This window comes from Euleptes europaea, chromosome 12 (genome assembly GCF_029931775.1).
Source record: "Euleptes europaea isolate rEulEur1 chromosome 12, rEulEur1.hap1, whole genome shotgun sequence".
Lineage (NCBI taxonomy): Eukaryota > Metazoa > Chordata > Lepidosauria > Squamata > Sphaerodactylidae > Euleptes > Euleptes europaea.
Window position 1 is genome coordinate 43,174,010 of NC_079323.1, and position 13,285 is coordinate 43,187,294.

Here is a 13,285-nt window from a genome sequence, read left to right on the forward strand (position 1 = left end):
ACCATACTGTTATTATGTCGGACCCCACCCTATACCCGACCTCTTCATAGAGTTACAACGCTCAAGGCAATTAGTGTCCCAAATAACCGTATTTTTTTCTGTACCCAGCCTATGCAAGTAAATGGCATACTGTGAAATCTGAATCCAGATATAAAATTATACAATGTAAAGAAAATGTGCACGCTTTCCTGATTTGCCCAGCTTACAATCTGAATTGCTATTCTGCAAGAGCTGGATTTTCCATACATACACATCTCCATGTGTATTTATTGAACCATCTTTACACTGAAAAAGCCATGTACTACATTACACTGGAAGTTAGTTACTTTATTACATCTCTGTGTTGATCGGTGACCTTAATTTTTTGCAAGATGTTCTTCAGAGCTGCAGTGTTCAGGAAGATAAAGGGCACTGCATACCAAGATATTGCTGGATTTACAGGTTGTTTAAACTGAAAACAAAAATCTTAAATAAATCCCGTGGTCCTAAACGCTTTCTGAATGTTACTCCACTCTTCAAAAAATTTCTTGCAAGTCCACCCCTATTTACCATCCTCATGTTTACAGCTTATTGCAGTAACACCTGATTTTTTTGCTTACAGTTTTCTATGTGCTCTGGTCATTTGTTCCTTAATGCATTTCAGTCATTTCCCTTGCTAATCAAAGTCATCATTCCAAGTTGGTGAGCAAACCTGTGAAGTTCTCTCCATGCACTGTGACCTGGAAACAGGGCATGGGAAAAATTTTAGCACAAGATCCTTTGACACAGGTGCTGTAAGTCCAGTTTTTGCCACAAATTCCACTGCAGTTCAGTCAAGATTCAGAATTTGGGGTAAGATTTACTAATTTCTGGATATTTTCACCATCTTTCGTCTCAGGTCCTTTCTGCATGTAATCATCTATTTCTTTTGAGATGTTCTCAGTGAGGCTGAGGCTGCTGTTCCTGAAGCAAGAAAAAGTTTTAATGGGAGGGAGACATTGCAACTCATCTCATTCTATAAGTATAAGACTACTAACACAGGCATCTGAAGTCAAACCCCCTGATATCATTTCATGGTCTACAGTCCATGTTGGAAAAAGACAATTCCTTCAAAGAGGCCTTGACAAAAAGCCAATCCCTCCACTGAAAAATGCCTGTTGGTCATCAACAGTAATTTATCGAGACACAATGACCAACCTCTTTAAAAAACCATCTATGCCTTTTCATCTATTCCGGTAACACCACAGGACTGAATGGCACCAGCAATGCCACAAAATGCTTAGACACCTGCATGTCCTCAAATGTGATATATATCCTCACCATCCAACAATACTGTTCTGTGGTTAGCAAAGAACGGTCGCTATACAGAAGAAGGAAATGGATATAAATTCACAAGAAGTCAATGGGTGCATATTGTAATGTTCTAAAATACTGATCAGACACTAATGATAAGCAGAAGATTTAGGGACAAGACAGAATGCAAGGCTGCTGAATTAAGCATTCATTAATAGTATTATATTTTGTTTGAATAAAAATAAAAGGTGCTTATCTCACTATAAAATGAATTATCTCACTGATGTTAACCAGCATTATACCTGTATGCATCTGCCCACCTAAAGTCCCTTAATATTAATGGCTAAAGCTGACTAGATTACTTATTAAGGTAAAGGTCCCCTGCGCAAGCACCGGGTCATTCCTGACCCATGGGGTGATGTCACATCCCGAAGTTTACTAGGCAGACTTTGTTTACGAGGTGGTTTGCCAGTGCCTTCCCCAGTCATCTTCCCTTTACCCCCAGCAAGCTGGGTACTCATTTTACCGACCACGGAAGGATGGAAGGCTGAGTCAACCTTGAGCCGGCTACCTGAAACCAACTTCCGTTGGGATCGAACTCAGGTCGTGAGCAGAGCTTTTGACTGCAGTACTGCAGCTTACCACTCTGCACCACGGGGCTCTAGATTACTTATTACATCTCTGCTATTGCAAGGCCTATTTTAATTTCAGCTTGAAGAAGATTTAGGGCCAGTGTCAAGAGAACAGGCAGGGCAGCTAGAGCACCTAGTCACATCACTGAGGAAATACAGCTAGAAGGACTATGTGATGAACGTATCTGGCCGGAGCATTGGAAATGGACTGTCTGGAGACAGACTGAGATCCAGCCTTGTGTTTTCATCTGTTAGAAAGTCTTCTTACTAAACAAAAACTTGGAATCACTAGAATCCACCCAGGCTCGGTGCCAGAGCTAGCAGTTAAAACAGAATAGCGTGGGTTCCTTACCACTCTGTCAGCTGCTGTTCATACAGCTCCCTTCGCTCCCGTTTTCTTTTCTCAAGCAAGGTTTCACCAGAAAGCTTTTGCATTCCCATCACCAGTCCTCCTGCAGGGACACTGTTGGAGATGACACAGGGAGCAGGAGTAACCGTGTGGAATACATTAACAGTCACAGCAATTAAGAATGATAAGAGCCCCCAATCACATGCTCATTGATGCAACATTCTGCTAGTTCCTTTATCCCTTCACTAAACAAAAAGTCTTCTTTTTTTTTAAGCAATTATAAAACAGAGCTCAATTCTGCAGACATTGGGTCAACCACAAATTGTACAAAGTAGCCGCATCCCCATGAATACAGCATTTGTTTTTGTTTTTAAATCATTCAGAGAGGCCTTGGTCTGGGTTCTCCACAAAGTGCATGAACAATGAACGGTGGTGCCATAGACGAGGCCCTGAACCAAGACCACGGGGTTTCCTTCTTCTTTTTTAAAAATTAGTTTTTGAAGGGTGTGTGTGTGTTAAGTGCCGTCAAGTCACTTCCGACTCATGGCGACCCTATGAAGGGTACTGAAACGAAAAGGGAGGAAAAGCATTTAGGGAAAAATAACATTTCAATCCGTGTCCGTGCCCATAATAGCCCACTTTCGCATTATTACCCCCAAATATTATCACCCTCAGAAGTACAAAGCATGCGTAAAAGGGGAGAAGACTTAACTCGCATTACTTCATTACTATACGTATCACAGATTGGCCTACTTTACTTAAGGACTAATATATACTTGAAAACTATTATATGTTTGATATATTTAAACTTTAGATGAAATCTATGTTCTAAAATCAACCCCAGTACTGGCCATATAGTCATCAATTCTGAGTTATATAACTTTTCAACTCTTATTTGCATCTAACATAGTCATTCACTTTTCCTTCTCTTTGAAACCCGTTTTGGTTTCTGACCATTTTAGCATTCAAAGCGCTAATCAAAATATTGTTCGTGTGAGGCCTTTTGGATTAAGGTGGCTTTAAAGGTGAAATATGGTTTTGTTGACTGATTCTCTGACTGGCTTTGTTGATTGAAGAGTATTTATTATATATTTTGAATTTGATGCTTGTAAACTGCTTTGTGGGCCAATGCTGGCTAAAAACACCTTGAATGGACTGAAAATAATTGAACGAACACATAAATAAATGTCAACCACGTGGAGAAACTGTCCCAGGTCTGGAAAAGGATAAAGTGAGGCTCTTATTACCCACACCTTAGAGAACAGGGTTGTCCAAATGAACATTTTATCATTTTTCCCTAAAATTATGCCTTAAATAGACACTACTACTACTACTAAGCATTTAATTTAGTGCTGACAAGCTCACTGGTTGGATGGCTGACAGAACAAATTCCAATTAGAGGAAGAGTTGGTTTTTATATGCTGATTTTATCTACCTTTTAAGGAGAATCAAACCAGCTTAAAATCTCCTTCCCTTCCTCTCCCTACAACAGAGACTTTGTGAGGTAGGTGGGGCTGAGAGAGTTCGGAGAGAATTGTGACTGGCCCAACTATTTAGGATACTTTTAATTCCACCTCGTTTACTATTTATGTAGGGTTGGATCCAGTGCTCGGTTTTAAATTCATCTGCCTCACCCCTTCTCTTGTAGCCCAGACCTCCCCAAAATGGCCCCATCACCCAGAAGCAGTATTTTCAGGGAGCTCAGTAAGCTACAAGAGGAGGGGGGAGGCAGGAGAGGTCTATTCCATGGGCAGAAGTGCTTTCCGTTAACAGGAAAATCAGTCTAGATCCAATCCATGGTACATAAGGCATAAAAGAGCACTGCACCTTCCTGATTAGCAATGGCTCCACCATAGAAAGCCTCCATTTTAAAGCAATTCGGCTTCTTTGATCCTTTAAACATTCGGATCCAAAGGAACTCCAGTTCCCATGGAAGTAGATGAATAATAAGGGGAACAAAAAAGGCTGGAACGGGGGAAGCAGCTATACTCTCCAGGCAAGAAAATGGGTTTGGAATAACAACTAAATGCTAACATGCCTGGTGCATGGGGGTAATTTGAATACTGATTACTGGTGTGTGCATGAATGTATGCAACATGTGCGTACATATGAGTTAACCTACCCCAACAATGCTCCAAAAATGCTGCCTGCCGCAAAACCTCCCAAGCCCAAGTTAAATCTGAACAAGCCTCCTGTAATAGCTGAAAATAAAATAAAATCAGGTCATAAAAGGAGGTTTGCAGGAAATTTCAACCACAATGCATTGTGACAGCCGCTCTGTCATTCCTGTTCTGTTTGGGCAGTTCCGTATATTTCTGTGAAAAACACCAAGTGTGCGCTGTTTCCTACAAAAAGTATCCAAGGTTTCGGCATCATACACACAAGTACATGATCGTACTTGTTGTGGGAAACACCAACGTAATACTACGTTCTGCAGCAGTTCAAGTATGAAGCGGCCCCACGTTAGCCCATAACGAGTAGTCTGTACTTCAGATCAGGAGAAGACTCACCGATGGTTATGAGCCTTTGCCTGTGATGAGAGCTGGGTGGTACAAGCATTTCTATCTATGACTAGTAGCTTACCATAGTCAGAGACAAGCAAGTGTCTCCTACACTTCAAAAGACTAAACAGCCTTGCATCATTTTAAAGAGCTATGAACTTACTGCAGGGCTAGCTTTCGTGAAACACAGCCTACCTGATCACTTTGTGCATCTGCTGAAATGGGCTCTGGTTCGCCAAGCCTGATGCCACAATGTCTTGAAACGGCCACATGACTCTTGGCTATTTCGGCTGCGGCAGACTGACATGGCTAGCCCTCCAGAAGTGGTCCCCTATAGCACATTCAACTAAAATTGCTGGGTGGTTTTTGTTGTGTGTCAAGTTGAGGCAGAACTTGCTGCATGCTTACAGTGGAACAGAAGCTGCCTGTCACGCAGAGACCAGGCAATGTGATAATCCCTTCTGAATCAGAGTCTCCGTTTAAGAACTGGAAACAGGCAACAGATGGAAAAGTCAACTCACCATAAACTACAACTAGTTTCAAGAATGTATAGAGAAGAAGAGTTGGTTTTTGTACGCTGACTTTCTCTACCACTTAAGGAAGAATCAAACCAGCTAACAATCACCTTCCCTCCCCCTCCCCACAACAGACACCCTGTGAGGTAGGTGAGGCTGAGAGAGTTTTGAGAGAGCTGTAGCTAGCCCAGGCTCACCCAGCTGGTTTCGTGTGTAGGAGTGGGGAAGAAGAAGAGTTGGTTTTTATATGTCGACTTTCTCTACCACTTAAGGCAGACTCAAACCGGATTACAAGCACCTTCCCTTCCCCACAACAGACACCCTGTGAGGTGGGTGAGGCTGAGAGAGCATGACTTGCCCAAGGTCACCCAGCTGGCTTCGTGTGTAGGAGTGGGGAAACAAATCCAGTTCACCAGATTAGCGTCTGCCGCTCACGTGGAGGAGGGGGGAATCAAAATATAGCAGGAAATATAGCAAAATACATCACAGTTGAAGAGGGGCTGGGGCTCAGTGGTAAAACATATGCTTTGCATGCAGAAAGTCCCAGGTTCAGTCTTCAGCTAAAAGGATCAGGCAGTAGGGGATGTGAAAGACTTCCACCCTGAGACCCTAGAGAGCAGCTGCCAGTCTGAGCAGGCACTACTGACTTGGTTGCTGCATAAGACAGTTTCACATATTCATAACTAAAGGGAAATATGTTGAGCTATGAAACTTCTTTTTACAAGAGGAGCGCCACCTACCACACTGTTATTTCCTAAAGATATGTAAGTAGGTACCTAAGAATTTTTTTAATGTCATGTTAATGTTTAAAACGAACTGATGAGTCCACACAACTGGGAATACAATGAATCTCTCCACTGTGACTGGCAGGAGTTCCCCAGGGTTTCAGGCAGAGGTCATTCATATCACCTACCTGGATATGCCAAAGATTGAACCCAAGTCCTTCTGCAGGCAGAGCAGATGCTCTACCACTGAAGCTATGGCCCCTCCCCAAACAAGACCAAGTCATTTACTATTCCTCTAATTTAATAATACTTTAATCATCTTTCATCCAAGATCAACTATAAACTGTACAACACATTTGGAAAGGAGTTTTCCCTAAGCTAAACGGGATCTATAAGTAAATGCACAAGATTGTTAAGATGCACTTAAGACATAAGATCTATATTTCCAGTTAATAATACTATTCTTTCTCATTTCAAATGTTATTAAGCAATTAAATCAGGATGAAAGACTGAAGCTTGGAAGAACAAGATGCAAGACTTCGGAGCACACTCTCAAATCGGAGATAATTATCATTCTAAATAGACACGCTCACCTCCTGCAGCAACATAATGACTGAGTATGTTTTTATCACGATACGCAGACAAACTGATGCTCACAGTGCTGTAAGAGGAATAAAAACAAGGGTTAGTTGAAGAACCACAATCTCTGAATGCCCACACTGGTACCCTGAACTCAGGCAGATCATGAGAGGGAGGGCAGGAAGGGTTGTGTCAGTGTTTGGCTCTTGTGGCCCTTTCTTAAATGCCCAGGGTAATGCCAATAGCCACTTTGGTGTCAGGAAGCAATCTTCCTCCAGGCCAGATTGGCCAGGGATTTTTGTTGCCATCTTCTGGCATGGAACAGGGGTCACTGGGCGTGTGGCAGTGAGGTAGTTGTGAATTTCCTGCATTGTGCAGGGGGTTGGAGTAGATGACCCTGGTGATCCCTTCCAACTCTATGATTCTAAGTCCCAATTGAAAAGGACTGCACAATCTCATTTGTCAAATGGCGAAAGACAGCAAGACCATTTGGCCAGTAAGAGCCATGTTACACCTGACTTCTCCTTTCACATATGACACCGATCACATGTAGCATGTAAGAAAACCTTCTGATTCCATGTACGTGTGGCAAAATGAATGCACATGCCACAGAAGTGAAAGCATCCATTGTTTATCTGCAACCAGATTAAACATAGAACATGTATCAAACTGGCTTTAGGAGTTAGAATGGCCAATGAGTCAAGTGAACAACATTTTCAGTAATCAAGATTTTAATACTAGCAGCCAGATTTCAAAAGTTTAGGAAAGCTTACACATGAATCTTAGGTAAACAGCTTCTACATCTCAGAACTGCAAAGCATCTCCTATAGTTTGCCTATAAACTGACACTGCATTAACAGTTCACTGAGTGTCAGATATTTACAAGTTACCAATCAAAAAGTATGTGAGGGAAATTATCTGCAAATGCAATAGCAATGCGGGTGATGGTTTAATACCCAATGTATGTTAATAGACCAGTACCCGGACTGCTGTGAATGAATGCAATCACTGAAAAACTACCAACAAGTCTCCTACAAGTAATGGCAGGCACACTTACTTGAATATTGCTACAAAGGCAGCAACTCTCCAGCTCCAACGCCAGCCGTAACGGATGAAGCCCCGTGTAGCTGCACGGTGCGCAGATTGCTGTGGAGAATTAAGATTTTTTTCATTACATTTTTGAAGGCATGGCCAGGCTACAGCACATGTTTGCAGGGTGATCCTAGGCAGGGTTGCTGCACTCTGCCAAGGGCTGCATTGTAAATATCACAAATAAATAAACAGACGCAAGATGGCATTCCGTATATAGTACACCATTCACAATGTGAATGAGAAAACCAGGCATTCTTATGATTGTGGAAAACAACAAAAGGGCCACACCGGTCACCAAGAAAAAAAAGTAGGCAAAAAAAGGTGCAGTGAAAGAGAGTAGATATTTATTCAGTTAATTATCCCTATATGCTTTGCATTTACTTAATTGGGTCTAATACAAAATGCACAGAGATAATTAATTGAATAAATATCTGCTCTTTGTTACTGCACCTCTGGCTTTTTGCCTACTTTTTTACCTGCCTGTGTTTGTATTGCAAGCACAATCTTGTCAGGTCTTACAATTTTGTCTAAGAGCAGAAAGAAACTACCTATGTTAATTTGCATGTTCATTATACGAGTTTGCCTCCACCCTGCCACACCTCCGCTTACTTTGTAGAACTACTGGCCTAGACCACATATGTTTTTTAAGCAAACAAATGTGGATTTCACCCACATGCAAAAACAATTCCACTGACTTTGATTTTGCCAAAACGAAGCCTTCTTTCACACATGCATACACATAACTTCAACACTTGTTGTCTCACAGCTGAGTGTGTAGAATGCATGCCGCATAAATGTACAGTTTATGGGGGTGGCCCTGGTTCTTGGGGCTCAATCTGTGACCGCTTTTACAAAAGCAAGTCATCAAGCCAATGAGTTCTGAAAAGGGTCTAAAAGCTACAAAAAGGTGTGCTTTACAGCGCCAGATATTTATCCATACCGCAGCATCCAGGCGATTGTGGTACATCTCTGCACCGCTCTGCTCAATGTATCTTTTCTTGGCATTTAAGAAACCCGGAATGCCTCCGTATACCAAGCCAAAAAGACCTGCTGTAAATGTTGCTTTACAGATATTGACAGTTTCTTCTGGGTACCGATTTAATTCACTGCAAACCAAAAAAGCTTCATGAAAATTAAATATTTAGGAGCTGTCCAACATAAAGATATTCCTACCATGACAACTGACACCCTTTAGAATAATCACCACAGCCATAGCTGTGCTTCAGAATGAAATGAAACTAATAAGAGCACTTTCACACATACCAAATAATGCACTCTGCAGCTGGATTTTACTGTGTGAAACGGCAAAATCCACTTGCAAACAATAGAAAGTATATTGAAAGTGCATTATTCAGTATGTGTGTAAGTGCCCTAAAAGACACTATTGATGCTTAAATATCTAATATTGTCTAGTTCATTTCTCATAAATAGTGTATATTTTCAGAATGATCATATGATTACTTCTAATTTTGTCAGCATCTTTTTTTAAAAGCTCTTAAAAGATATTTTCTACTTCTATTAACAGTGTGATTTCAGAGTTAAAATGGCTACATTGCTTTTTGGCAGCTGTAACAGCCTCTAGGAGTAGGAATTCGTTATTTTAGGAACCTAGAGATGCCCTGGATCCCTGTACACATTTTCAAAAACGAAACTTCTTGCTAGCACATGAGAAGGGATCTTGTCAATTGAATGTTCCCTAGGAGGCAGGCACTTACGGTATTTGGGCATTCTTATGGAGGACCAGATCTTCAACCCTTTCCCTTTTGAGCCAGCTTAATCCGAGTCGAAGTGGATCCTTCTTCTCAAAGGGAAAAAACGCATGGGAGGTTTTGCCTTGGATTTGCTGCTCTCTAAATGCACATGTTCCCCAGCCAAATTCTCAGAACTCAAAAATAAGCCCCCATGCAGAGTTTTTAAAATTCAGATAGGGGGAAATGTGCATCTAGAGAGTGGCAAATCCAAGGCAAAACCTCCCATGCGTTTTAGCCCAAATCCTGCTTCTCAAATCTACAGAGCAGCAAATCCAAGGCAGCATCTCCCATGCATAAATGGCCAAATGGCCTTTTATGTATGAGAGGTTTTGCCTTGGATTTGCTGCTCTGTAGGTGCACATTTTTCCCATCCAGATTCTCAAAACTCTGCATGGGGAGATTATTTTTGAGTTTTGAGAACACAGATGGGGAAAATGTGCATCTACAGAGCGGCAAATCCATGGCGAAACCTCCCGTGCATAAATGGCTCCTGGTTCCCTTGTTGGGATTCCTTTGAAATGTGGTGTTGGAGGAGAGTGTTATGTGGACTGCCAAAAAAACAAATCAGTGGGTTATAAATCAAATCAAGCCAGAACTGACCCTAGAAGATAAAATGACTAAACTGAAGCTGTCGTATTTTGGTCACATCACCAGACGACAAGAGTCACTGGAAAAGACAGTCATGCTAGGAAAAGTTGAGGGCAGCAGGAAACAAAGAAGACCCAACAAGAGATGGATGGACTCAATAAAGGAAGCCACAGCCCTCAATTTGCAAGATCTGAGCAAGGCTGTCAAAGGCTGTTACCGCACTTGTATTCCCAGCGATGTATTAAGAGTTTGAAAATGTTATAAAAAATACTGTTCGCACTTTCTATGTATTCCCACCGATGTATTAAAAGTTTGAAAACGTTATAAAAAATACTGTTCGCACTTTGTTTGGCCCCTTTAGCTGTGAAGACGTCTTCCAACCATTTATAAGCTGTGGTATCCAAAAGCCCTTTTAAAGCGATGTTTTTTATAACATTTTCAAACTCTTAATACATCGCTGGGAATACAAGTGTGGTAACCCCCAAAGATAGGACATTTTGGAGGACTTTCATTCATTGGGTCGCCATGAGCCGGAAGCGACTTGACGGCACTTCACTCACTCACTCACACACATACACACACACTTCCCCCCATCCAGATTTTCAAAACTCTGCCTGGGGGCTTATTGTTGAGTTTTGAGAACTCAGATGAGAAAAATGTAGAAAAGGGCAAGAGTCCAGTAGCACCTTAAAGACTAACAAAAATATTTTCTGGTAGGGTATGAGCTTTCGTGAGCCACAGCTCACTTCTTCAGATCTGAAGAAGTGAGCTGTGGCTCACGAAAGCTCATACCCTACCAGAAAATATTTTTAGTAGAAAAGGGCAAGAGTCCAGTAGCACCTTAAAGAAAGGGCAAGAGTCCAGTAGCACCTTAAAGAAAGGGCAAGAGTCCAGTAGCACCTTAAAGACTAACAAAAATATTTTCTGGCAGGGTAGGAGCTTTTGTGAGCCACAGCTCACTTCTTCAGATACAGCTAGAATGCGAATCCATCTGTCTCTAAGTAGAGGAGAGTGAATTCAGACAAGCATTAGTATGTAAATGTTAACTGTATGTCAATGTGAATAGCAGGCATGATGGGATTAGGTGTGGCATGCAGAAGCGTCTGTGATGTCCAGGGGAGAGATGGGTGTGGAGAAATCAGCACTGGTCATGAGCCATGAATGCAAGGTCTTGATTCAGCCCGGGTCAATGCATTGACTTTAGTCTGAATATCAACTGTAATGCAGCAGTTTCTCTTTCCAATCCCCCTTTGGAATTCCTTTGTAAGAGAACTGCGACTCTTAAACCTGCAACAGAATGTCCTGGAAGGTTGAAATGTTCTCCCATTTTTGTTAGTCTTTAAGGTGCTACTGGACTCTGGCCCTTTTCTACTACTGCAGACAGACTAACGCGGCGACCCACTGCGAATGAGGAAAAGGGGCATGTACAGAGCGCGGCCAACCCCAGGCGAAACCTCCGGCGCACAAGCCCTAAGGCGGGTGGAGCCGCAGCCCAAAACGCAGGGCGCCCCGGCGGCCGAGAGCCTGCAGCGACTTCCGGGGTCCGCACGTGGGAATGCCCCTGCCCCGCCCCCTGCCCCGCCCCCTGCCTCAAGGTCGCGCGCCTCAGCCGGCCGCCCTCAGTGGCGGGCCTCCCACTCACTCTTTGCGGAGGAGCTCCAAGACGCGTTCCCAGCCCGAGTCTGGCGGCTGAGGCCTGCCCGCGTACCAGGGCTTCGAGGCCGGCAGCTCCCCGACGAACGCCGCCGGCGAGGCGGCTCCGCTGCCGGACGGCGGCTCCATCGCCAGCCCGTGGAGCTGCTCGGGCCCCGTAGTCTTCCCCCACCGCGCCCCGCCTCATCCGGCTCCCTCGGCGATGGCTCAGCCGCACCGGAAGGGGGCGAAAGTCGAGAGCGCCGCCCTGGCGGCCTGGAGGAAGCACGGCGGCTGCGGTGCTGCGCGCTGGGCTCGAGCGAGGAGAGTCAGGCTGCGGGAGCCCCTAGTCCAGGGGTTCTCAGCAAGGGGGGCATCCCACACTCTGTGATCTAATCCCTTATATATACTTTGTATTACTTTTCTATTAGGTTTTGAATTGATAAGGTTGGATAGGATAAGAACAGGTTCATTAAAACGATATTGGGATTAGTTCCGTTAGCAAAAGTTTATACAATTTATTTCTAGATGGGAGAAGGAGAGGGGGAAGTCATTTTATTGTTAAATTAGTTCCATTGTTTGTTTTTATTTTATTATTACTATCATTTTTAATATTGGATATTGCTTCTATGTTAATAAGTTAAATGAAGAAAATAAAAAAAATGTTTTAAAAAAAGGGGGAATCCCCCCCAGGGGGATTTTAGGGTTCCGGGGGGGGGGGAATTGGGACCACTATTCAACAGTGTGATGTCCTGTAGCTTATGTCCAATCTGTCAAATTGTAGTTTTTTTGTTTTTTTTTTGAGTTAGACTATCTTGGGAAGGGGGGAATTTAGGGTTGCCAACCTCCAGGCAGTGGTATTTAAAGAGCGTGTGCTGTTATTAAGCAGAGCAAAAGGAGGTTTTGATATAACAAGCTCAGAAGCCACAAATAATAAGAAATAGCAATGTCTGTGTCAGTTTAAATTATATTGTGTTTTTTATATACATTTTTGTTTTTTATAAGTAAACAAAAAATAAAACAAAAATAAAATCATAATACCGTAAAAAATACATATATGTAAAAAAAATACAAAATCACACACAGAGCACTATTACATCCATTACTAATAGATAATAAACTATCCTTTATAAAATATATAGTGCCCATACCTCCACCACCCACCTTTGTGCCCACCACCCTAGGACTTCCGAAGTGGTGTTGTGACAGTAATTTAAAAAAAAATATTCTTATACTTATTAACAACACTATAGTCTATAATTCCTTAACTATACCTATAAAATCCGTTTTTGCCAATTTATCCCAATATGCAGCGGCCTTAGACCATATTTGTTTAAATTCATCCATATCTTTACCATGTAATTTAATTTATATTGTGTGAGCAACCTGTGTGTGTGTGTGTGTGTGTGTGTGTGTGAAGTGCCGTCAAGTCGCTTCCAACTCATGGCGACCCTATGAATGAAAGTCCTCCACAATGTCCTATCTTTGACAGCCTTGCTCAGATCTTGCAAATTGAAGGCTGTGGGTTCCTTTATTGAGTCAATCCATCTCTTGTTGGGTCTTCCTCTTTTCCTGCAGAGCAACCTACAACCTCACAAACCATGCATCAAAAAGCATATTACAGCATAGGCTTAAATAACAAAGTACAA

At 42.5% G+C, this 13,285-nt stretch overlaps 1 protein-coding gene across 1 annotated transcript; it reads right to left on the reverse strand.

The window, feature by feature from the left end:
• Positions 1–714: 714 nt before the first annotated feature.
• On the reverse strand, positions 715–8,803 carry TIMMDC1 (translocase of inner mitochondrial membrane domain containing 1; the record flags this gene model as incomplete). The annotated part of the gene is made up of 6 exons (XM_056858616.1): positions 715–942; positions 2,257–2,367; positions 4,376–4,454; positions 6,588–6,655; positions 7,631–7,719; positions 8,606–8,803. Coding segments are annotated over 6 exons (675 nt in total), but the record flags the coding sequence as incomplete, so codon positions are not given.
• Between the last annotated feature and the right edge of the window lie 4,482 nt (positions 8,804–13,285).